Raw genomic sequence first — 24,619 nt, forward strand, 5'->3', positions numbered from 1 at the left:
CATTATTTAACTCCTTATGCCAGATGTTTATGCTCTTTGTTGGTGTTGGTTTTTTTGTTTTTTGTTTTTTGTTTTCTTTCCGTATAAAGCGTCTCACGTTTTGATAATCTTTGATGGCCATTGATCAATTCATGTCAATTTGTGGGTGTCCAGTCAACTTTGTGACCTGGAATGTCAAATCACTCAATCACCCATTGAGCGCAATGTGTTTTGCTCTGGCCTTCAGACTCAGTTCAGCTCCTTCGGGCTTGGTTCTTGTGTTGGTTTAGCTCCTTCAGGCTCGGTTCTTGTGTTGGTTTAGCTCCTTCAGGCTCGGTTCTTGTGTTGGTTTAGCTCCTTCAGGCTCGGTTCTTGTGTTGGTTTAGCTCCTTCAGGCTCGGTTCTTGTGTTGGTCTAGCTCCTTCAGGCTCGGTTCTTGGTTCAGTGTTCAGCATCTTCAGTTGGAACAGGAAGTTTTATCTCTGGGACGCGCAAGCTTGTTTAAAAGGTCTAATGAAAGAAAACACTTTGTTACAAAGAAAATAAAAGATTAAAGACTTACATAACACTGCAGTGGGCATCTTAGCGGCCAGCACCAAAATCCAATGATTTGAATTTTGCACTTGGTCTAAGCGATTCTATTGGTCGACGTGTTTTCGGGAGCCAATTAGATTGCTTTGGATGTTTTGTGGGTTGTGGCTATCGTGTATGTGTGATAAGGAATGAATTAATGAGAGATCTTTTGGAACAAGAAATATGAATATAACTCAGAAACCAGTTAGATTATAACTTTCAAAATAAGATGAAAGCAGAGATCATATTTTCATGGTTATTCTGCCACCAAACATGATATACTTTATGCAAAGAAGGAACACTTTTACTGTAAAAACAATTATATGATCTTATTCTAAGAATGTCCTTGATTTCCTGTGAATAAAGAGAGTTAGTGGCAGTATAGGAAAATACATTTCAAACTTTTATCAGAAATTTGTGTCTGTTTTTGGAATGTTTCATTTTTAATTCTTGGAGAACAGTAGAACACAGGGAAAGATTCTGCCATGTGCTTCAAGGAGGAGTGGGGGAAGAACAAACAGTCGCAAATTCCTGTTCTCAGCTTTGTCTCTGTTTGAAAGGGAAAAAGGAGGAAACAGTTTCTGACCAAAGTGGTCAAGAAGTGTACCATGGTATCTGTCATAGACATGACCTCCTACAGCAGGGCATCACTCGAAACATTAAAGATTAAATGGGAGGAGGACATACTGTAGGTAAGCAACTTTCAGATGAGCTCTAACAACAAATAATACGCAGAATCTTTTCTAGCTCTATATGCCTCAGACACTGTGATTCAATTAAAAAATTGTGCATCGCCTTCACTGGTCCAAAGAAAAATTGAGTAAAATAAAAATCAACCTTGACCCCATATGCGACAAAAGCTTTCAAGAACCAGCCACTTTAATACACATGTTTTGAATGTGTCCAAAGTTGAACAATTTCTACAGTGGACCATGTCCATTTATTGCTGTATTTGGAGTCATTGTGAGGGCTGCCAATTTAGGTGAGAAGAAGGCTAATATGATAGCTTTCTGCATCCTACTTGCTAGAAGGATGATTTAACAAAATTGAAAGACTCATTGCCACCCACATATATAGGCTGGGTCAAAGAGGTCACATACTTTATTCAATTAGAGAAGATTCGTTACTCTACAAGGGGAAATATGAACACAGAGGACATTTGTTGATGTTGTTAAACCCCCCCCCCCCAAAAAAAAAACATGTTAATGAACATCTTTGCTGTTTGTGGTTACTAGATGGTCGCATCTACAGACTATGGAGATGCCATGCCACACTCCATGTCAGAGAATGACATTTTATTACTAAACACCAACAAGGAAATTACTCTACTAGAAGAGATTTGTCACCTTTCTAATAAACTAAAAAAGACAGATGAGCTACTCACCAAGTACACGGACACGGTTGTACAACAGTCAATAGCGCTGTTGTCTTTCTTCCATAGTACTCTACGTGACAACGATACAGTTCCCTGGGAAAATTCGGGTTCACGACTGTCCTGTTTATCGCCACGCCAACTGTCATGGGATAAAGTTGTTGAGCGCGGATGACAGAAAAACAGAAAAGGGCATCCCTCCTCCGCTTACTCTCCTCAACTGTTTTGAAGCTGTCTCATAGGAAAATGAAGACAACCTCAGCCCAATTGAGCTGACTGAAACAACTACAAGGAAAACGCCTCCACTACTGCTGGGACTGAATTCTCTTCAATCCAAATCATCTGTAGCCCATCAAAAACTTCTCAAAGCGGCAGTACAGAGACGCTCTGATTCCACATACAGCCCTCCAGCTTCCTCCACCACTGACAAACACTGCTGTATTTTGCGTTTTGGCTGCTGCAGAGCCGCTTCCACGCCAACCTACCTTGAAGACGGAGGCTCTTTCATGGCCAGCCACGACCCGTTCACCGTCAGATGCTCCCGGTCAGTTTAACAGGTCGATACACATTCCTTGTCCTCTTTCATCCAAATTCACTTATTATTGATGATTCAGTAATAGAAACATCAGATGTTCCAGTTGTTACAGTTTGTTACAAATTGATATCTTAAACCTTTTTTGGAAACAAAAAGGATAGCCTCCATTTTAACTCACGTGGAGCCCAAATGCTAAAATAAACTTGGAGTTTGTGATCCACAGCTCTTACTTTGCATGACTACCTGGGAATGAGCAGGCAGCTACAGACACCTCCATAGATAAGCCTTCTATCCAAAGCACAGAGCACATACACAGAGCACTTATCCTATAAACAAGGTGTTGAGTTGTAGAAAGCAACACTCAGTGCAAACTAAAGCCCACAGAGGAGGAGTTAGTCATAAAAACTTAATCAAAATTAAAACTACAAACAAAACAATGAAAAAATATTAAATGTGGACTATTATCAGAGCCCTCTCATCTAAATATATCTTAGTGAGTGATCTTATAGCTGACCATCAATTGGGTTTATTATTCCTCACTGAGACCTGGCTCAAAATTGAAGATTTTGTTGCTCTTAATGAAACCAGCCCTCCCAATTATGATAATCACCACGATCCCTGTGAGAGTGGTCAGGGAGGGGAAGTGGCAGCACTTTTTCACTTTGTCAGTCATACCTAAAACCAAACTTAACCACAATTCATTTGAAAGCCTCTCTCGTGGAAGTTGTAATCCCAGAAATTTTACTGGTTAGAATTTACCATCACCCTGGTCCATATTCAAAGTTTCCTTTTGAATTCTCTGAGTTTCCCACTGATCTAGTGCTGAGTTTTGATTTAGTTATCATAGTGGGTGGCTTTAACATTCATGTTGATGATGAAAACAGCATCCAAAATAAAATGATGACCTATCTATTTGATTAAATCACCATTACACAAAATGTAAACTTGTTAAAAACTGCTTAAACTCTAACATCAGATTACACTGCAGTTGATCACTGTCAGAAAAAGCAGTAGCTAGACTTAAAGATTTGGCTCCATCACTGCTTACCTCTGATCCATGATATCTCAACAGAGAGCAGCTATCAATGTCTTACTGCAGAGAAAGTAAATGATCTTGTTAACAGTGCAATGGTGTCACTGAACATAGCTTTGTGAAGACGTTATGTCATAAAAAGGTCATTCCCTGCTATAATTCTGAAATGCATGTTTTAAAACGGGAATCGTGAAAACTGGAAAGGAGGTGTATTTCATCCAATCTCGTAGAAGGTCATATAGCCTGGAGAAAGAGTTTGTTAGTTTTTTAAAAGAAAAGCTCTTCACAAAGATAGTACTTCTTATTACTCAACTTAAGAGAGGAAAACATGGATAATTCTTGGTTTCTATTTAGCACTATAGCCAGGCACACCAAAAGACATAGCTCTGTTGAGCCTTCTATTCCTGTCCACCTGAGCAGTGATGATGTCATTAACTTCTTCACTGATTAAATTTTAACTGTTAGAAATGCATTTAATGTCCCCCCTGCAGCAGTGGTCAATAACTTCTTAAACATAGCAGCTCCTGAAATAACTCCAACATGCAGCTTTTATTTACACAGTTTAACTCCTATTGGTCTATCTGAGCTGACCTCAATAGGCTTTTAAACCAACAACCTGTATTTTGGATCTGATCCCAACACCTGTTTCAAGATGTTTTTCCACTTATTAGCACTACTGTGGTTAACTGGCTCAACACATCTCCAGTAACAGTTAATGTGTTAGGTGTTTAAGACAGCTGTAATTAAACCTATCCTTAAAAAACCTACCCTTGATTCAAGTAATTTGTCCACTTATATGCCAATATCCAACCTTCTGTTTGTTTCTAAAATTCTTATAAAATCATTAAAAGTCAGCTATGTGATCATCTACATATGAACAATTTATACGAGAGCTTTCAGTCTGGCTTAGAACCCATCATAACCAGTGACGTGCCGTGAGTGCTAGGGTAGGGTAGGCAGGGCGTTCCAAATCTTGACCACCAATGTCAACACCAATGACAATTTCATATGTTTCTGCTGGCAATTGTTAATTCAATTCAACTTTATTTGTATAGCGTAATTTACAACAAAGTCATCTCAATGCGCTCATCAAAATATAAAAAAATGTAAAACACCATTAAAGAAACATAAACAATTATTTAATATAGCCTCCATACTCTCCCAACAAGATATATCTCATGACATGGCAGCACTTCCGTTGTTTGTGTTGGAAACAGAAACACGAAGAAAATGACAACCACATCAACTCGGAACAGCCTCTGTGAGGGTCATCCACAAAGCCAATTCTTCCTTTTGTACATTCACTGTGGAAAATACTAACTTTCTGACCTTACCTTTGCTGAAGGTCTGGTAGCTCAGGTGTTGGTCTCCCATCTCTAAAAAGCTGTCATTTTTCCTCAAAAAAAAAAGTTTCTTTATCGTCTCTAGCGCTGTCATCCTGACTGTAGTGTTATCCCACCCACTAGCTAGAGAACGTAGTAGCAGCGATCACGTGATATCAATTCACTAATGCACTGTGGACTTAGGTATATCATTTAACATGGCGCGGTTATGTCCAAAGGCAGCATAGAGAGCTGCCTTTGGGGAGTGGTGGCCTAGTGGTTAAGGACGCTGGGCTTGTAATCGGAGGGTTGCCGGTTCAAGCCTCACCTGAGCCGTCACTGTGGGATGTTGAGCAAGTCCCTTAACCCCGAACTGCTCCCCAGGCGCCGCAAAATGGCTGCCCACTGCTCCTCAGGGATGGGTTAAATGCAGAGGACAAATTCCATTAATGTACTAACATTACATGGCCAATTAAAGGCGAAAGCCCCGATTTAATCTTTAATCTTAATCTTAAATGGTTGTCATCTTGGGGAACTGACTGCGCATGCGCAAACACAGAAAAACACGCTATGGGAACAGAAGCAGATCAGCAACTTGCCTTTGAGAAGGGGTGTGGCCTCCAGCGGTTAGGAAATAGTGATGTTTAGCGATTTGGGTTATGAAAAGCACAAAATGCTGACACTTTAAAACTTATAGGTATTGTAGGCTATCGGAAATTGAAAAATAAATAATTTATAATTATATTATAATTAAAACATATAATCAAAATGTCAATTCACCCTTGGTTAGGCACGGCCTACCTTTCCTGTTTAGCTTCATTTGCTCTGTGCTAATTGATGCGTCGTCCTCCGGTGTCCACCAGAAATAGAACCCCTACGTATATCTGGCGGAGGGCACCGGACTACCGCATCTGGGAAGGAGCAGACACGCACCGCAGCGGACCCGGTGGAAATGAACACATAGACTAAAGTGGAAACCTATCAGCTCCGGTGACGCAACGGTGACGTAACACAGGGGAGCCACATCCAGTGGAAATTGGGGGTTAGATCGCAGTGCAGCCTTCAGTACAGTGGATTTATTGCTGCTGAGACTGGAAAGTGTTTTTGGGATTAAAGAAACAGCGCTAGGTTGGTTTAAATCGTATTTATCAGACAGAATCCACTTTGTTCATTTTAATAATCTCTGGATGAACTGTAACTTAACCAGGACCAAACCGAAGTTATTTTATCTCGTCCAAAACACCTCCAAGACAAATTATCAGAGCAAATAGTATATCTGGATGGCATTACTCTGTCACCCAGTACCACAGTCATATTAAGCAAATCTCAAGGACAGCCTTCTTCCACCTTCATAATATCTCTAAAATCAGGAATATCCTGGCCCAGAGTGGTGCTGAAAAACGAATCCATGGATTTGTTACATCTAGACTGTGTAACTTCTAACTCTTTACGGTCAGGATGTTCCAGTAACTCACTAGAAAGTCTCCAGTTAATCCAGAATGCTGCAGTGAGAGTAGTACCAGGTACAAGCAGGTGAGAGCATATTTCTCCAGTATTGGCTTCTCTTCCTTGGCTTCTTGTAAAATCTATAATGGAATTGTATGCTAATCATCCTGTTAGCATACAAAACTCTACGTGATCAAGCTCCTGTATATCTTTAAAGGGATCCTCCACTGTTTTTACAAATGTGGCCTAAAACCTTTGAAATGTCCTGATTAGAAGATGTATGCCTAACAAAACACATTATTTTGCACCATATTTGTTTTATCAACTTTTGAAACTGGCACTACTTTACCCTGTGCGCCGCCATGTTGAAATGATGTTATCGGTGACATGATTAGCCCTTTTAGTCCATTGAGTTCTATAGGAGGTGAAGCATTCAGGATAATTTAGCAGCTTTTTCAGTCAAAATGACAACTGCTGCTGTAAAAGTAAAAAAAAAATTGATGTAAACCTGTTGTTTACTGAGAGATGATACATTAAAACCGTGACCCGAAAAAATCTGTGGCCACAGGGGATGACTCTGCTGTTTCGTAGACACCATTAAGGAGAGAAAAAGAGCTCTGTGTGCATGTGACTAAAACAACCAGGATTTACTGCTGCTCATTATAATCAGCAGTTAATCCACTGCTGCGTTGAGCAGCATTGTGGATCCTGGTTGCCTTTATTTACATGCACACAGAGCTCTTCTGGTTTGGTCCAGAATACATCGGTGAGATGTTAGTCAGGTATGAACCTAGCAGGTCTCTCAGATCTACGGACACAGGTCAGATAGTGGAGCCCAGAGCTCACAGTAAACATGGTGATGCTGCATTTAGTTTTTTTGCTGCAAAGAAGTGGAGCAAACTGCCAGCAGAGCTGAAGTCAGCATCCAATATACACATTTCTAAATCAAAGTTAAAGGCACTCTTTTTCTCTACTGCATATGATTGAGAGGGAGATCTTTGGTCATGTTGTTGATTTAATGCGTTTGTTAATGATTTTACTGATGATTTTAAATTATTTTAAGCTGTTGAATGTTTTCTGTTGCACTTTTTGATCATGTAAAGCACATTGATTTGCCTTGTGTATGAAATGCGCTATACAAATAAATTTGCCTTGCCTTGCTGCAGTGTGCTGGCCTACTGGAAGTTCCAAACGTGTCTACAAGTAGAACAGGAGGCAGAGCACCACCACCAGTGGTGGAGGGTGATGAATATGGTTAAGATGTGACCTCATCCCCCACCCCTACAGGTTGCTGTCCAGACAGACACAGTTGTGACGGGTTGTAGTTAATCCCCCACTTTTGACCCCTGTAGTATACCCACCACACTGCTGACACACCATTTACACTGATGTCCACACCACACCACCCCATACCATTCTCATTTCATTCACACATATTCTAGCACCAGATGTGTGCATGCAGGCAGACCTGCTAAACGTGAAAAGGGAGTTTTTTCTCCCCACTGTAGCTAATGCATGTTCATGTGGATTTGTTGGGTTTTTTTCATAAGAATTATATATTTTGATAAGCACTACAATATGACTATTGTTGTAATTTGTGCTATATACAGTAAATACAGTTGAATTGAATTGAATCTCTGTACATACTTTTATTAATATCTTTGTCTACTGTTGTAAATGTATGTATGGCCTGGTGGACTGCAAAACTGAATTGCCTATGGGATAAATAAAGTTGTCTATATCACTCTGTAGCTTTAAGTGTGAGCAATTATACTTGCCTGAAAAAATACTCTTAAAGATACAATTACCCAAAAGAAAACTACGTGTGCACAGTAACATATTTGTAATTTGTTACTTCCATCCTTGACTGTTCATATATTTTAGCAATTGTGAGACAGTTTGGTAAATGCTTTCTCAGATTTTACTCATATTAAAATAAATTTACCACACATCAAACAGCTTCTGCTTTGAACAAATCATTTAGTTGATTCAACAAACAACATTGGTCATGGAGAGTTTTTGGTATATCTAAGCAAAAATGGATATCGTTTTTGATCATTCCCAAGATTCATCACATTTTTTGGAGGTGTTCAGTTTTTGGATATTAGTAAACCTCTTTAAATGTTTTGTTAGCTTGCATTAACTGAAATGCTGCCCTTTGTTGTTATTTGTCTCTTCGCATCTTTGCTTCACTAATGCATTCAAATCTTAACTAATGCAATACATGACAGAAGCCCATGAAGACTTATGTAATTTATTGCTTCAAATATTTGGTCATTATTTACACTGCTAATTATTATGCTGGATTTGATCCTGCATTACATTAGGGAAAATTCTAAATTGATAACTTCCCATCATTCAAGCATGTTGATGTAACCATGTTTTGTGCATTGTAATTAAATATGTAATCAGCATCCTTCTACCAATGTATTCACTATCTCTTCTCTGTACATGTCCAAACAATCTCACTCTGTCCTCTCTGACTTTATATGTCAGACATTTAACATGTCTGATGTACTCATTTTTGACCCTGTTTGTCCTTGTGACCTCCAGCTTTACCTCCTGTCTTTTCCTGTCTTGCACATGCTACTTCGCCTCTTTTCCAAACTCTCCATTGTTTTGGACTGTTGAGCCCAAGTACTTTAAATCCTCCACCTTCCTCTACCCCCACTGCCGTGACCACCGCTTCATTTGGGCTCTTCTCAATCAAATACTATTCTTTCTTGATGCGGCTAACCTTCATTCCTCTCCTTTCCAGGGTATACTTCCACCTCTTTATGTTTCTCCCCCTGCTCCCTACTCTCACTACAGATCACAATGTCATCTGCAAACACCATAGTCCATGGAGCTTCCTGTCTAACCTCATCTATTAGTCTGTCTATTACTATAAATGCTAAAATAAAAAGATGTACATTTATGACAAAAAATAAATCAATTTTTAGGGGTCCATAAAAGTTGAGAGGTAATGTAAAAACTGTTTTATCTTAATCATACATTTTGTAACAGTGGTTTAAAGATAGTTTTCATTTTTGATGAACGCTTTTGATATACAGTATGTCGACAGTAACACTATTCAGTCAATCTATTGTGGGCAAACAATGTACAAAAAAAAGGATAAAAGGATCTTTTAAATAATGATCTCAGACTCTACAGTTATAGTAACCTCTTACTGTCATACTTAAGCCATCTGCCCCTTGCTTTTCTTGTACACCTTTCAACAAAACATTTTTCTTACTTAAATTCTACCTTTGCCTCTTTCTCTCCTCTATTCAGTTGCCTCGTGTGCCTCCTACAACTTCTCCTTCCTTAGTCCACAGGGCCTCAACTTCTCCTCTCAGAGCTCAGCACCGTTTTGGTCAGGTACTTGTTTTCCTCTCCTTTTTGTGTCTTAATGCCACTCGTCTCTTTGTCCCACCTACCTCCTTACTGTGTTAATTGAGCAATTAGAGCTATTTTGATTTCATTTGAATTGTGTTTGCTTTTCGCTTGGGTTTTGAGGCATTGTGAGGCTTCTTTGTGAAATCAGCATGCATACTAATTAACTTAGTGTGTTTGTTTGTTTTTGATTTTTGTAATTTTGCGTTTTCTGGTCCATTAGCTAGGTAACAAATAAATTGCTGTCTTGACCAGATTTTTTTTTGAGTATTGATACACATTTACAGGAAAGGGATCATGTTTGCTGTTTAAAGATGGAGACAAACAAAAGAAAACATTATTCTGACTAAAATTGGTACAGTAAATGTCGAGGGTCCTGTTTTCAAAGTCCCTGTGGTTATTCATATACATTAATGTACCTAAGTCCCGCCTTCGTCCATAGACCCCTATACAAATGCAAGAAAGTGCCGACTTCGCCCAGCCAATAGGCTTTGACTTCCTGGAGCGGGCCACTGTCAAACAAAGTGCACGTGCACTGTTGCAACAGCAACCAGGTATCACTGATCAGCATCATGGAGGAGAATTCTGAAACTCCAGTTACCCATTCCATGATTGCCAATATATAAAGCTTCTACTAAAAAAGAAAAGAAGTCCGGGTACAAAGCTTGTGGATAAACATCTTTGTGACCGCAACAGAATTTATCTCGGAGCTGCTTTTCAAAGATGGACAGACTTGCTGCTTTTAGAAGGATTGCGAACTGACCAGGATTTGGCGACATTTCTCATGGACAGGTAGAGCTGTTGGGGGCGGGACATCGAGACGTTCTCACAGAAACTCCGGATAGCAGCTTTAACTGATCACTGTCGGTTGTGACCAATCCAAATAAAGCACAGAGAGACTTTTTTCAACTCATTTCAATCTTTTCAACTCATCCTTTATTTCCTAATTGTAATAACTACATCCCCTACTTACTGTACACAAGATACCTCTTTTTACTATTTAACTGTCTGCACATTTCTTGTATATTCTGCATACCCTGAGTGATCTTATGCCAAATGTAACAGGTGAATTTCTCCATTGTGATCAATAAAGGATTATCTTATCTCATCTTATTTCTAATATGAAGCTTTTTTTTAAATACTTTATTAATCCAAGGGGGAAATTCAGGTTTTTACACTGTTATTTTAGGGACATTCTTCTCACACACATAGGCCCAAGTCACACACATGCAGCAGGACCTGTGGACATGCATTAATGGAGAGATGTCAGAGTGGGGCTGCTTTTACTATGAAGGGAGCGCAGCAGAGCAGTATGGGGTTCGGTGCCTTTGCAGTGCCCTGGCACCTCTCCAGCTACCAGTTATAGCCATTACTAGCCGAATGGTAATGCTAGGTTAGTGTTATATTAATGCTAAAGCTACGCTAATGCTAAAGCTATGATAATGTTAATGCTAATGCTAGCTAATGGTAAATAATGCTAATGCAGTGTGACGTGGTCGAGCACCTGCATGCTCACTTGCTTTTTCTTCAGGAAATGCAAATATTGTAGTTAAGGTTAGCACCTGTGCATTACATGACACATGAAAAACAATGCTGACACCACTGTAGGGAAATTACTTATCGTTGACTCTGGAGCATGTTGATACCTAAAACACCTACTTCAGGTGGTTCCTTTTTTCTAATAGAAATGACAATTGTTACTATGTTGTGTATGTAACCTTTGTAGTTATAACTATAGAACTTGTTTAAACCTGACATACCTATAAGCCATTTCACACTCTTGAACTGCGCATGCGCAACCTGGGGGGTGGATGGTGGGGGGTCATAGGTCGAGAAGGATTAAAATGTCAACAATCTTGGTCGGTCTGTTGATATTGCCAACTTCATAGCTTTTGTCATTTTAGTCCAGAGATCTTTAGTGCTTTAATAGTGTTTAAAGTATTCATATTACACATATTTAGACTCAAGGGTGTGACCAGGGCTTTCTGCTGATGCCACTTTTGGCCTGATCCAAGCACTTTTGAAAACCTGGGAGCAGCAGTATCAAAGCGAGGGCAGTCCCCTCACTTCAGGTTGGACGAAAACAGACTGCCTTGGTCTCCAGCAGGTGGAATTCGGACTTTACCTGGGAATGATGTACTTATCCGAGCACTTTTGTATTGCACACAAGCACTTTTGTAAAACCGATGAGAGAAATCATATAAAAGCGACAGACCTCCCTTGCTTTGACACTCCTTCTCCCAAGCGTTTAACTTATGATTGTTATGTAGTTTCTGTATTTACCTTTAGTGTTTGTTTTTTGACTTGTGTAGTTGTTTTAACAACTGTAAAGTGCTTAAAATTAAATTTATTATTAATATTACTGTATTATTATTGACGGGACAAGCGAGATTTCTGAGTGGGAAAAGGACAGTATGAGTTCTCAAATTGAAAAGGTAAATTTACGGTACACCATTGATTTTGAAGGAAGTGCACAAGATGGACACTGTTTGAAAAGCCAGGAAAAAACTGATTTTTCAGCTTGTGTGCAGCATTAGCTTTGGTATTCCTGCCTTGTAGACCGATACCACGTTTCCGCAAAAAGTATTTCAAGGAATCAAAGCTTCAACGGGAACCACTATCTCTGTCAGACTCCCTCCCTGCACCGTCAGCCATGGCGAGTTTATCCCTCTTGACTTTTGACCTCATACGTATACCCAAGAAATGAAGCTTATTTATTGGTTAATTTTTGTTTTGTATATATTACAAAACTGTAACAATTATCATATACAATACAATAATCATTATTGTATGGTCTGTGGTATAGGTCAATGATTCAACTGAATTGTTCATAATTAATGAGTAAATTTGTTGATTACTTTTCAGCACCTTATTTGTTCAATCTACTGTGGGTTCTCCCAGTCTGTGTTAAACTCAAACAGCCTTTGTGACTGTAAAAGGTTTGTCTGAAATAATACAGTGAGCATGTTACACATGTTCTATCCTTCTGTGTCTTCATTTGCATATTTTTGGTATTGAAGTAATCTGAAAGTAACTAAAAGTAATCAGTTACATTACATTTAAATTACATACTTTTAATTCCATTCAAGTAACAACACTTTCATTTATATTTATTTTGTTGGCAACACAACTAAGTCAGTGTTCTCACTAAAAGAAGTATGTGTTTGTGCAGTTATCTGCAGATTAGACACCGCCTGCTGCTCATTGCGGTTTTGCCCACACAGCTCTCCTACATTCATCCTTTTATAACTGCAAAATGCTCATTTAAATAGGGTGGTCTAAACTACGTCTGCACCTGCACCATTCTGTGCTGCAATCTTGGTAAATTCAACAGCAGGTAAGGAAATAGTGCCTCCAAAGTATTTAGGCACACAAGTGATTTAGCGCCCTTTATTTGAGATCTCAGGAAATCTGCCCACATTGCTTTTAAAATTACTTTAATTCAACCTGCAAAACAATAGCACACTCTACATTCCCCTAAACTAATTACAATGTGTTTTTGTTCACATACCTTTACCACAATGTCGGTTTTGCACATGTATACAATGAAAACATGAAAAAAACCATTCTTTAATCCTTTATGGAAGAATTAACCCAAGTTCTTTTGTTTCAGTATTTACCCCAAGGGTCATCAGCACAGCAGTCGCCAGGTACAATTTCGCAGCAAGGGACATGAGAGAGCTGTCGTTACGAGAAGGCAACATAGTTAAAATCTACAGCAAGATTGGTGGAGACCAGGGTTGGTGGAAAGGAGAAGCCAATGGCAGAGTGAGTACACTTTAAAAAAAAAACTTAATTACTGCACTCAAAATAGCTGTTTTAACCTACCTAAATTAGACAGCAAATTTTAATATGCTTCTTTATCTGTGGTTCTGGACTTCTGTGCGTTTTTTGGAGTGATTTGTACATGTTCTTTTGACTGTTCCTTAACCCCTGCTCTGGTCTTGTTTATCTGCCTGTATTTCATTTATTTATATTTTTGACTTAGGTAATAGTGTTTTGTTTTTTTTTGCTTGAATTGTCATTCTGACTCGACACAAGCAGCTTCATTCATTCTGTCAATGAGTATGTAATCTGTCACTTTGTGATCATTTAGCTTAGATCTTTTTTAATTTATTTCATCTTAGACATCAAACTGGGCTGGGTTAAAAGCAGAGCACAATTTTCACAGCAAATCCAAAAAAGCAATACTTTTGATAGGCAGGTTCTCTGCATCAATAACGATTTGCAGCCATCTTCTCTTTGATTCTGAGGTTTTGTGTTATGCTGCTTACCTTTACTTAAAAAGTGCACCAGCTAAGAATAGCAGTTATTTTTTGTGGCACTGACCACATTTACATGGGAGCTTTAATTCCTCTTTAAAGAAGATTTAGCTTTTATTCTGAATTAAACTGACCTTGTAAACACTTCTATTCCTAATGCAAATGTAATTCTAAATTAAACTTAAATCCGAATTAAGTGGCTGGTTTATTCCGATTTTAATTCTGAATTAAATAATTCCTATATCTTGTAAACACTTAATTCCGCTCTAAGTTAATTCTGGTCATTCTGCGCATACTCGACTTGCCGCGATGACGTGCTGGTGACGACATAGTCCAAGAAGGCCGCCCAGACTCCAGCTGAGACCATTTATTTAATAAAAGACATGCATATCATGAAAAGAGTGGATGAACAGAAGCATAAACATGCCAACATTCACACAGACACACAGGCTTATTACACACACACACAGACCTTGGCAAACGGAACAGGCTTCATTGGGACATTAAATACCAGAGCTTCACCAATGACATGCAGATCATTATAACGTTCTGTTACACTAACCACTGGCTTTGATTGACCAAAGTACAGTCTTCTATCTTGCTTCTCCGCTGCTCTATCTCCTTCTCCTGCTCCGCTGACCGAAGTGAAACTGTGTTATTGACGAGCTGCTGTTTCAAAACTACAATTTTTATTATGTGGTTATTTATGTTGTAGCCTAAAAGAAAGGGTTTTTGGGTAGTTTTTTTCAAAGACACAGTGGTGTAGTCTACGTGATACGCAGGTATACACCGTATAACCACTAAGAAAGCCCCAGAATTTCCATATACTTACTACAAATTGCCCTGTAATACATAATAGTGTAAATAGATCGAGCGCTCGCTAATTTTCCCCCTTTTTTCAAAAACAGACAGCAGCCAGTCACCACTGCCGTAGATGTGCACACTGTGTGTTAGTGATGTGTCGGTCACGAACGAACCGGCTCAAGATCTGGTTCTTTGACATGAGAGCTTTGTGTCTCTCTCTCGTTTTTTTCTCTTAAAGCCGCATTTGATTGGTCAATATGTTGCTCTGTCTGTGCTGAGCAGAGGGGGGAGGGGCTATGGTTTCACATTAGTTTCAAAATCCACACACGTGAAAACAACAACAAAAGTGGAACAAAATTATGATATTGAGCTGCTAGTGATTAATAAAAGGGTCTATGTGGCAGTTTTATCCACTGAATTTGATTCATTATTGTTTTCATTGTAAAAAATATATAAATCAAGATTTAATTGCCTATCGCCATTTTGAGGAAAAATATTGAGATATGAATATTAGTTCATATCACCCAGGCCTAATGTAACCAAAGCAGTGATGTTTTATCTTGTAAAGGATAAGATTGTCTAAACTGTTGGAAATAAGGGGTTCAAAACACTGCTTAAAGTAGGATTTTATTAAACAGTAATGTGTTACCTCAAAAACAAATGGTAATCACTAGACTGATATGCTGCCTTGTTAAGTAGCAAGTGTTGCTAATGCAACACCACTTTTGTTAAAAAGATTGTGTGTGACAAAAAGAACATGAAGTTTTGCATGTCAGCATTTTTGTTTGATGTTTATGTATTTGGAACCAGTTTGATAAATTGCTTACATTTTTAAAAATGATTGAAAAGTAAACTGATCTTATCTTGTATCCCCTTTTTTTATTCAGGGCGATTATTTTAAGTGGTTGGTTTGTTTACTAGTAAATAACTTAGTCTAAATCATCTGAATGAAAAAATTTTGATCGTGATTTTATAAAGAAAAAAATCATTTTTTTCCATATTACTTTCTCCTCCCTCATGGCAAAGAAAAGTGTTTATTTTTGGCACAGAAAATGAAACAAAAACAAGCCACACTTTTTGATTGTTTTCAAAAGCGCCCTTCGGCCTCGTAGGCTCCCAATGAAGGTTCTAGCAAAGAAGATGAGCCTGACGCCGCTAGCGTTTCTGGTAAGTAGTCTTCCAATGCTAGCTGGTTTTGTATCGAGCTGTCAGTCAAGCTTACTTGTGAATTGTGTGTAATGTTGACATTTCTGTGGAGCCAACAAAGCACAAATGTGTGTGTGTGTATTAGGGATGCATGGTTCAGCTTTCCCATAGTTTGGTATGCATTACGATTTTTGGGCCACGGTAACGGTACAGTTTCAATATCTTAATATTCTCTGACTCTGACTAGCAAAGGCAATTTTGCATTGTAAAAATAATTAAAAGCACAGATATAATCAAACCACAAACTTTATTAAAAACAGTGCACTATCAGATCAAATTAAACAGCAAACATCAAACCACACAAATGTAATATTAAGTTTTGTACTAAACACTACAACTACAAATACAATTAAATGTGAACATGACAGAGTGCAGCATCCATTCAAAATACTTGAACAAACTTTTTAAAAACCTGCACACTTGAAGGCAGTACTTAACTAGGCCTCTTGTTATGAATAATACGAAATGTTAACAACAATGTAAAGTGCAGCATCCAAAAAAATTGAGCAAGAGGGCTTATTACATCCTGAAAGACAGTACTAGCCTTGACCCGTTATGAAAAATATAAAATGTTAACATTTTGCTATGAAGACACCCACTGCTTTTGTTATTGTTTTGTGTTTTTCGACGTTTGCTGCATACAGCTGTTGGAAGGCCGCAGCAATTGTCGGTTGCGCTTTGTTAGCCGTCGAAGCTGACACCGACCTGCTCCGTGCTGCTCCATGTGAAAGAGAGACGTGATGGCGACAGTGCCAGCCCCAGCCTCGCTGGCGCCCGAGACAAGATTTTCTTTTGGCGCCCCCTTACATGCTTTTTTTTTTAAACTAAGTAATTAGATTATTTTTATCAGAATCATTTCTAACACTTACATAGTGGTCTTCTCCATATCACAAAGATGCTTTACATGAGGAGAAAACATGAGCAAAATAACTTTTTTGACATCTTATTTAATTTTGATAAAAAGGCAAGTAAATAAAAGCCAATTTAAATATCTTAGTAACACGTTCAAAATACAAATTATTAATATTATTAGAGTAAGGCATTGCACAAAAACAAGATACAAATAAAAGCTAGATAGATAGTGGTGGGTTGGCTCATCAAGTATTTTTTTTAATTTAAATACTTGACTAAAATGTTTTACTATTGACATTCACATTTTGTGAAAAGATAAAAAACTTCCAATTTATATATATATATATATATATATATATATATATATATAGATTAAATAAATAAGGCCCCCTGTATATAACACAAACTGTGACGTCACTCCTTACATGTACAGTACATGATAATACATAGTTCTCTTAAAATGACGTTAAACTACAAATGTAATAAATTAACAGACCGCTGTTGCCATGCAATCAATGTTTTTGTTGAGCTAGTATTTTATCTGTTTCTGTTTAGCACTCGCTGCTAACATGCCTTAGCATGGTTGCTTTGCTAGCTTGTTTGACAATAATAAATTGTCATGGATCTTCAAACACTGACTTACCTCTGGCTTTTTCATATTTTCCTCCTCTTCTTTCAATTTTTTTCTTCCCTGGGCACCAGATCATTAGTTTGGTTGTTTAGACATGATGCCACTTGCTGCAGCAGTAATCAATAAACAGCAGGTCCGAGCTGACGTCACGCCTCAGAACTGACCTGTCAATCGATTTGGGGGGTGGGAGTAAAACTATTATTTTTATTTTCATTAAAACCAGTCTAACTATTTATTAATAATACTACCATTAACTACCATTAATACTACTATTTGTTTAATAATATCAGCAATTTGATTGTTTAATTAATATAAAAAATACAATAAAAAAAGTAACAAAAAAAACCTTTTTTGCACCCCCTATGAAGGCCGGCGCCCCTAGCATTTGCCTATGCTGCCTATGCCACAGGCCGGCCCTGGATGGTGACGTAGGTGAGAGAACATTTGGTGGTGTTACCCGCTACGTATCCGATGCTTGCAAAGCAATGCTTGCACATCGTGGTTTGTTTGTTTGCAGACCTATACGATGACGGTGCCTCTTTAAACTTTCTTTTATAGGAGTCTCGTTCACTCGCAATTGTTTCTGCACTGCTCAGGCTCAGTGCCATGTTCTGCTCATTCCGGCTTCAGAGCCAATCATGCCTGAGTTTCCCAGGAGCCAGTCAGTGCTCCTCAGTATTCAACATTTGCATGTCGCTGATTGGCTCCTAGGAAATTCAGGAACGTTCTGATTGACTCTGAAGGCGGCATGAGCAGCGCATGGCACTGAGCCTGAGGGGATCACACAGCATGCACGGCTGTACAAAGTTTTGAAAAAGTTTTGTGATGGGGAAACATACCAAAAACACAATTGTTTGCCGTTGTGCATTAAGCTGAACAGGGCGTATTGAACGGTAATATTGTTGCATCCTTAGTGTGTGTGGATGTGGATATAATAGAATTAGAAATGTTTTTGCTATAGTATCTATATTTTTTTTTCTTTCCAGATGTGAATTGCTGGCCACCCCTGTTGACCAAAAGTCAGGCTAAGGAATTTAAAAACAGGTATCCTTGGTTAGAATAGAAGGACAGAAAATTAGGTAAATACCAGTATGCAAACCTGCAGAACAATGAATCCTGTCAGATGTGTCAATAAAAGTGTAGCATATGTTTGTAGGTGGAGGTCATTTAATATTTTTTATAAATGTTATCACTAATGAATTGATGTAGATGTTGAGAGCAATTCTAAGAATAGCGTCCAAAAATGTGGAATTTAAGTATTTAAGTAGCTTTGAAAAAATTAATGCTATACAATTCTAATCATGTTTTAATGTACTTTCAGGTTGTGCAGGGTCTTCAAAGCAACTGGTGTCTTGACAGAAAAACGAGTGGCTATATCAGAGGAGTGGGTTTCATTCAAGATCTAATCATCGAATGAAAACCGCTTTTCTTGGCATTAAATGTCTTGCTTGCTTTGAATTGTAATAAATGCAAAGTTTTAAATGGCTGTGTGCGTTTATGTTGTGGTTATTTGGGGTGGTATAGGTACGGGTGCACTTGGGGGGGGGGAGTCCAGTGCATGGGTTAAACACAGTATACCCACTAGAAAAATCAAAGACTACTCCACTAGATAGAAGTGTGACGATATGTCACGTGCCCCCCCCCCCCCCCCCCCCCCCTCCCAACTCCTAGACTTAATCATATAATATTTTGTAGAGGTACAGCAGTATAAAGACTTTTATGTACATTTGAAACACTGCTCAGATATAATGTATTTTCTGTTTTCTGTTTTAGATTGGCTGGTTTCCCTCCACCTACGTGGATGAAGATGGAGTACAGTAAAGGCTTGGATGCCAATGCTTTTGCAAAGCTGCGTTTCTCTATATTGCAGACATTATTTCCACTGTTCTCAGAGAAAACAGCTCACACTTTTAAGACAAATGAGTAAAAAAGGTTTTTATAGTATTTTTTTAAATACGTTTTCACCCCCCATGATATTGTTAATTTCTCTTAACAGGAAAGAAAAATAAATGAAAAACCAAAAGGACCAAGCTGCCTGTCAGTCTGCAGAGCCTTATCAACTGAAAACAGAGCTTATGGTACGTTCACACCAAACGCGTTTCGGACGTCAAAATCTTGCCTCATACATGTTGTTGGACGCTTGTGCTCATTGAATACAGACGCTTGTCACCAGTGTCGAAGATGCTCGGGCCACACGTCGAGGGGAGGGGCTTCTCTGTTTGTGGCGGTGTTCATACAATGGATTATATTGTGGCGAAGTGGTGGGGAACATTGTGTTGAGAAGGCTGTGTTTCCGGTCGGATGTATTTTGGTGTGAATCAGTGTGTGCACTGTGATGTTAGAGGCTATAGAGAAGTGTGGTTGAATGGAGAATAAAATTTGGAGTTCCTTGCATCCGACCCCCGTTCATTGGCTCTACATTATCCAGATTGGCTTGGCTTTATTTGCTCCTCGACGCCGTTTCTGGATTCACCAGAGCTGCACTCGGACGAGTCGCTTTCAGCGCTACTTCCGTCTCTCCCATGCCCAGTTTGACGACCTGCTGACCGGCATCGGCGCTCGCATCTCATACCAGAACACCAACTACAGGCGCTCTATGGCAGCATCTGCCTCCGCCTCCGGTTAGTGTTTTTTTTCTTCTCATTATTCTGAATACGTCACGGTTGGGGAACGCTCCTGATTGGTCGACGCGAAAAAAGTTCAACAACCCCAACTCCAGCGTCAGCTGCGTTGGAAGCGCCGGATGCACGCCAAAAGCGTCCGCCGTGTGAAAAGCTTCAAAAAGCGCCGCACAGGAGGCACGGAACGCACAGCGGGACCTCCGAAGCTCGCTAGAAGCGCGTCCACTGTATATTGAATGTACACCTGCCACTTTCGATGCTTTCGATGTGTTTGGTGTGAACGCGCCATTACTCTTAGAATGCTTTACTTACAATTCCATTTGTTCTCCTTGTTGTAGTTCTGTGTGGAGTGAAATAATTGTACACTATACATAATTTATTCAATAGAAATTAATATTCTAACTAGTGAATACTGTGGGGAAATTGTTTTAGCCAAGTCAGAGTTTGAAAAATGTGTTTTCATGTTGAGAGATTTTTGCCTTATTGTCAAATTGAAGCCGTTATGGCTGACACTAACAAAGTTGACTTTGTAGACTGTTCTTGCATTTACACATATCCTTGTGCAAACTTACAAACTAATGAAACACATACTGTACTAGGACCAGCACCTTTTCTACATGTGACAGGCCATGAGAAAACCATGAACAAGTCGGCCAGGTGGCATTTTGAGTTATTTACAGATTCTGAAAGTGTGGTTTCTAAGCTTTCCAATGGTATCACGCACATAGAAATCAAAGAATATTTGAAGTGTGACCATTTGAATGTTGGCGGTCTCAAAACCAGTTATCAGAGAAAGCAGCCCTGAAAGATTCTGAAGATTTTCACACCTCTCAGAGCAGCAGGCGGGGGAGGGGGTGGGGGTGGGGGGGCAATTACAAAAGCTCTGTATTTGCATTACTTTGTATAAACCAACCCCCCCCAGCAATAATTATCAATAGCTGTGTTAGCCATTTTTAGGCATTTCACATCCACAATTTACCAACTTCAGGCCCCATTTACACAAGAAAGTTTTCTTTTGAAAACTCAAAAATTTTGTTTCATTTTGGCTTTGGCTGTCCATTTACACTGCAGCGGCATTTTGGGGCTTGAAAACTGAACTTTTTAAAGACGGTTTCCAGAGTGGAAATTTTTTGAAAATGCTTCCCTCTCTGTCTACGTGTACACAGGGAAACAACACTTTCTGTGTCACGGGCATGCACACTGAGGCTGCAGTGCCTCAGAGGCTAGCTTTAATCGGACCTACAAATTTAAACCCGACCCGGTCGATCTCTCTGATCTGTTGGCCTGAACCCAGTGCTAACGACACTATTTACATATGTACACTGCGCACAATGGTTGGCAAGTTTCTTTAATAACTCAGCTTTATTTAATAGCCATTCATTCTTCATTCAACTGTGAACATGACAAGCAGCTTCATGTATCGTACACGCTACGTACCAGTGTGGTATTGCAACACACGCAACTCAGCAACCTACTCTCTCCATATGTGAAACACATAGCAACACGACGAGTCAAGAACGAGTCATTTATGCATTTATAACATCATTTATTCATGTGCTAGAGGACAGCAACTATTAACCTCAGCAAACATTTCAGCAAACATTGGAATACATCACCTGAGCGTTCATTCACTGCTAGTGTCCCAGCCAAGTCCAACCAGATCTTGTATTAAAAAGATATAAATTAAGCTCAACCGCTGGTTTGGTGAAATAGCTCTCAGTAGGGGTGCAGCACTGTGATTGTCATCAGAATCTGGTGCAGGCATGAAATATGTCTCAGCTGATCCAAGTGACGGTGAAGTAAAACAATAGAAGTTCAGTTACATTCCAGAGAGTGCACACGAACACTCTTACTTGTATTCAGTGGAAGTGTCTCTGTTTATGCACTTATTTTGGTTAATTGCAAAACAACACTGCCATTTATGACCTGGCATGTATATTACACCATTTTTAGTGCTTTCTGCTTTCTCATGGAAATAGCAATTGTTTTGAAAACGTTGCCACGTGAATGCGGAACTTTTTGGAAACAAAAACGGAAACAGAAGCAAAACATTGTCATGTAAACAGGGCCTCAGTGGCCACGGTTACATGATGTTTTTTTTTTTAATTTGGAATTAGTTATTCCAAATTAAATCATTCGGAGTTAAAGTGTTCTGCTTCATATTTACATGGAAATAGTAAATCCCGAACTGAGGTTTACATGAAAAAATGGTTATTTGGCTATAGTTATTTCCGCTTTACGTCTGGAGGTTGGGAAAGCTCTGATTGGACAGGGGGAGAACGTGACGTATCACGTCTATCAGGAAAAACACACAACAAACCTTTTATTGTCGGCTGTAACACAGAAAACCACACAAGAACTGTTTTCACCTTTATTTTGATTGTAGTTTTGAAGCAGCGGCTCGACAATAACACACTTTGGTCCACGGAGCGGAAGAGATAGGAACTAATCACTGGTAAATAAAGCCCAGTAAACATTAACCAGGAATAAATAGTTGCTCCCTGGTAAAGATAGTAGCTCTAACAACCGTTACAATGATAAACTTGGTGATATTACAGCCTGTGCAGAGGTCTCCAGGTTTTAGTTTGTTAATCAGCTGGAGACCCCCCCCCCCTCTGGAAATTCTGCTCTAGAGTTTATTGTTTTAAAATCTAAAGTAAAATAAAAGTGTTTGTGTTTTTCTCCTTTTCTCTCATGCCAACTTGTTCCTGGATTTGCCATGGCACATCACAAATGTTAAGATCAACTCATACACAACCACCGAATGGAGAAAGCTTTAAACGGCACCTTGTTCCAAATGCACCAGATGAAAAAGGGAAAACTATTCAAATCACACTTCTTTATTGCATTTGATTATGGGAAGTCACTAAATCTGTTATTTTCTTCACCTAAATCAATTTTTTCAAAGATCAAATGATAAGTGGTAACTGTCCTAAGTTTCACTTAATACTTCATTTAAAAAAAAAACTAACAATTAACATTTATTTATTTATTTTTTTTTTAACTTCAAACAACAGATACATCTGAGTAAATATTTTTCTTGTAATATTTCATTTTGGACCCATACACAGATTTGAAAATCAAATAATGTTGGAATATATTTATTCCCAACAACTCAAATGTTTTTGGGGGGTTTTTCTGTTATTCCAGGGTTATTTTTAGTAATATAAGAGCCATTTAATTTTGTGTATTATTTTATAAATGCAAGAATTTGACTCGAGGCCTTTCAAAAATAAATGATTAGAAAAACATTGATTCAAGGCCTGATTTAATCATAATTTCCTGTATTTCTGTTATTCAGTCATAAAATAATGCTGGTGGGGGGGGGCCTTGGGGTTGGGGGTTGGGGTCGGTGGCGGGATGCGCTGGGTACTCGGCTGCTTGGGGCTCCCTCGGATGTGTGTGTGTGGGGGCGGTGGCTGCCTCTCAGCCTGGGATCTTGGGGGCGTCTGGGGGGTTGCTCGGCCGTGGGCTCCCTGGCCCCCACTCTTTCTGCTGGCCTGGCTGCATCTGCGGGCCCGGGGCAGCTCCTGGGTTTGCGGTAGCGGTTTTTTGCACATATACTGGTATACGATGCACTGGCACACCTTGGGATGTGGGATAAAACTCATACTGAGCTTAACTTTAGACACGTTAATCCCAAATACCTGCTTTAGGTACTACCACTCACTCATTCCCCCTGTCCACAGCCACCACCATTATAGCTAAGCTTCACACTTGTCACTATACTGGCTTGATTACACAACATATTAAGCACAATATATTCTACAACTTCACATCTCACCCTCACTGTAAAACAATCTATTCTCCCCACCCTTTCTATTTCCTCCCTTGAGTCTCTGCTCCCTGCTCCCTTTCCCCTCCCCCTCCCTCTCCACTTAGGTGTAACACTGCTCTCCCTTTTTATATCCTCCCTCTAATAAAATATTTCTTACCCTTCCTTAGGGAAGGCTGGTGATGGTCACAAGTAAGCAATAAAATAAATCAATTTATTTTATTGCAATAACAAAACTTGCGTTGCTGTCTCATAATGATTGCACTTCTTGTAGTGTTGACCTTTGACAGCATGTGCAGACAAGAAAAGAAAAAAAAAAGATATTCCAATAAACACATCAGGAACCTCATTCAACATATTAAAAGACCAATAGCTACTTCACACTGGAATTCATCATACCGATAGATAAACTGGAGCAGGGCGTGGCTGGTTGGTGAGAGGCTCTGTATCTACACTAAAGTTAAAGACGTTTCTTTCAAAATCTTGTATGTCAGTGTAATAACGTAAGATTCAAACTAAATAATCATTACAAATGTGACTTCTGCCATATGGAAACATAAACCATTATCCACCTGTTCTATCACTGCACTTACAACAAAAACCTCTGGTCTCATATACAGAAACTTATTCATAACAAAAACAGGTCATGTGGTTAGCCTCCTGAAGAGTGACATCATCTTTTGTTTTAAAATAAATAAAATTCCTAAAGACTTTTCCCTTCTGATACAGACTCTAATCATGCTGGCCAATATCCATCCATCCATCCATTTTCTTCCGCTTTATCCGGGGCCGGTTCGTGGAGGCAGCCGTCTCAGCAGGGATGCCCAGACCTC

The 24,619-nt window shown here is 39.1% G+C and overlaps 1 protein-coding gene and 1 long non-coding RNA gene across 16 annotated transcripts in view; both read left to right on the forward strand.

Moving 5' to 3' along the window:
• The window catches only part of vav2 (vav 2 guanine nucleotide exchange factor), a 166,636-nt gene that overhangs the window by 136,109 nt on the left and 5,908 nt on the right, over window positions 1–24,619 (forward strand). For 5 of the 15 annotated variants that reach the window (XM_028463684.1, XM_028463686.1, XM_028463688.1 and 2 more), the window contains 4 exons: window positions 9,534–9,620; window positions 13,249–13,403; window positions 18,712–18,774; window positions 19,164–20,667. In XM_028463684.1, coding sequence (XP_028319485.1) covers window positions 9,534–9,620; window positions 13,249–13,403; window positions 18,712–18,774; window positions 19,164–19,211 — 353 coding nt within the window. In that variant the 3' untranslated portion in view covers window positions 19,212–20,667. Of the gene's footprint in view, window positions 1–9,533; window positions 9,621–13,248; window positions 13,405–15,795; window positions 15,869–18,376; window positions 18,684–18,711; window positions 18,775–19,163; window positions 20,668–24,619 lie in introns of those variants that run through there. The other 10 variants (XR_003675307.1, XM_028463689.1, XM_028463693.1 and 7 more) reach the window with 7 other exon arrangements.
• Window positions 1,341–9,143, forward strand: LOC114473854 (uncharacterized). Its single transcript, XR_003675308.1, has 3 exons — window positions 1,341–1,355; window positions 2,294–2,298; window positions 9,019–9,143. It is a non-coding gene; the product is annotated as an uncharacterized LOC114473854 (long non-coding RNA).

Source organism: Gouania willdenowi, chromosome 12, assembly GCF_900634775.1.
Source record: "Gouania willdenowi chromosome 12, fGouWil2.1, whole genome shotgun sequence".
NCBI classification, from domain to species: Eukaryota; Metazoa; Chordata; class Actinopteri; order Blenniiformes; family Gobiesocidae; genus Gouania; species Gouania willdenowi.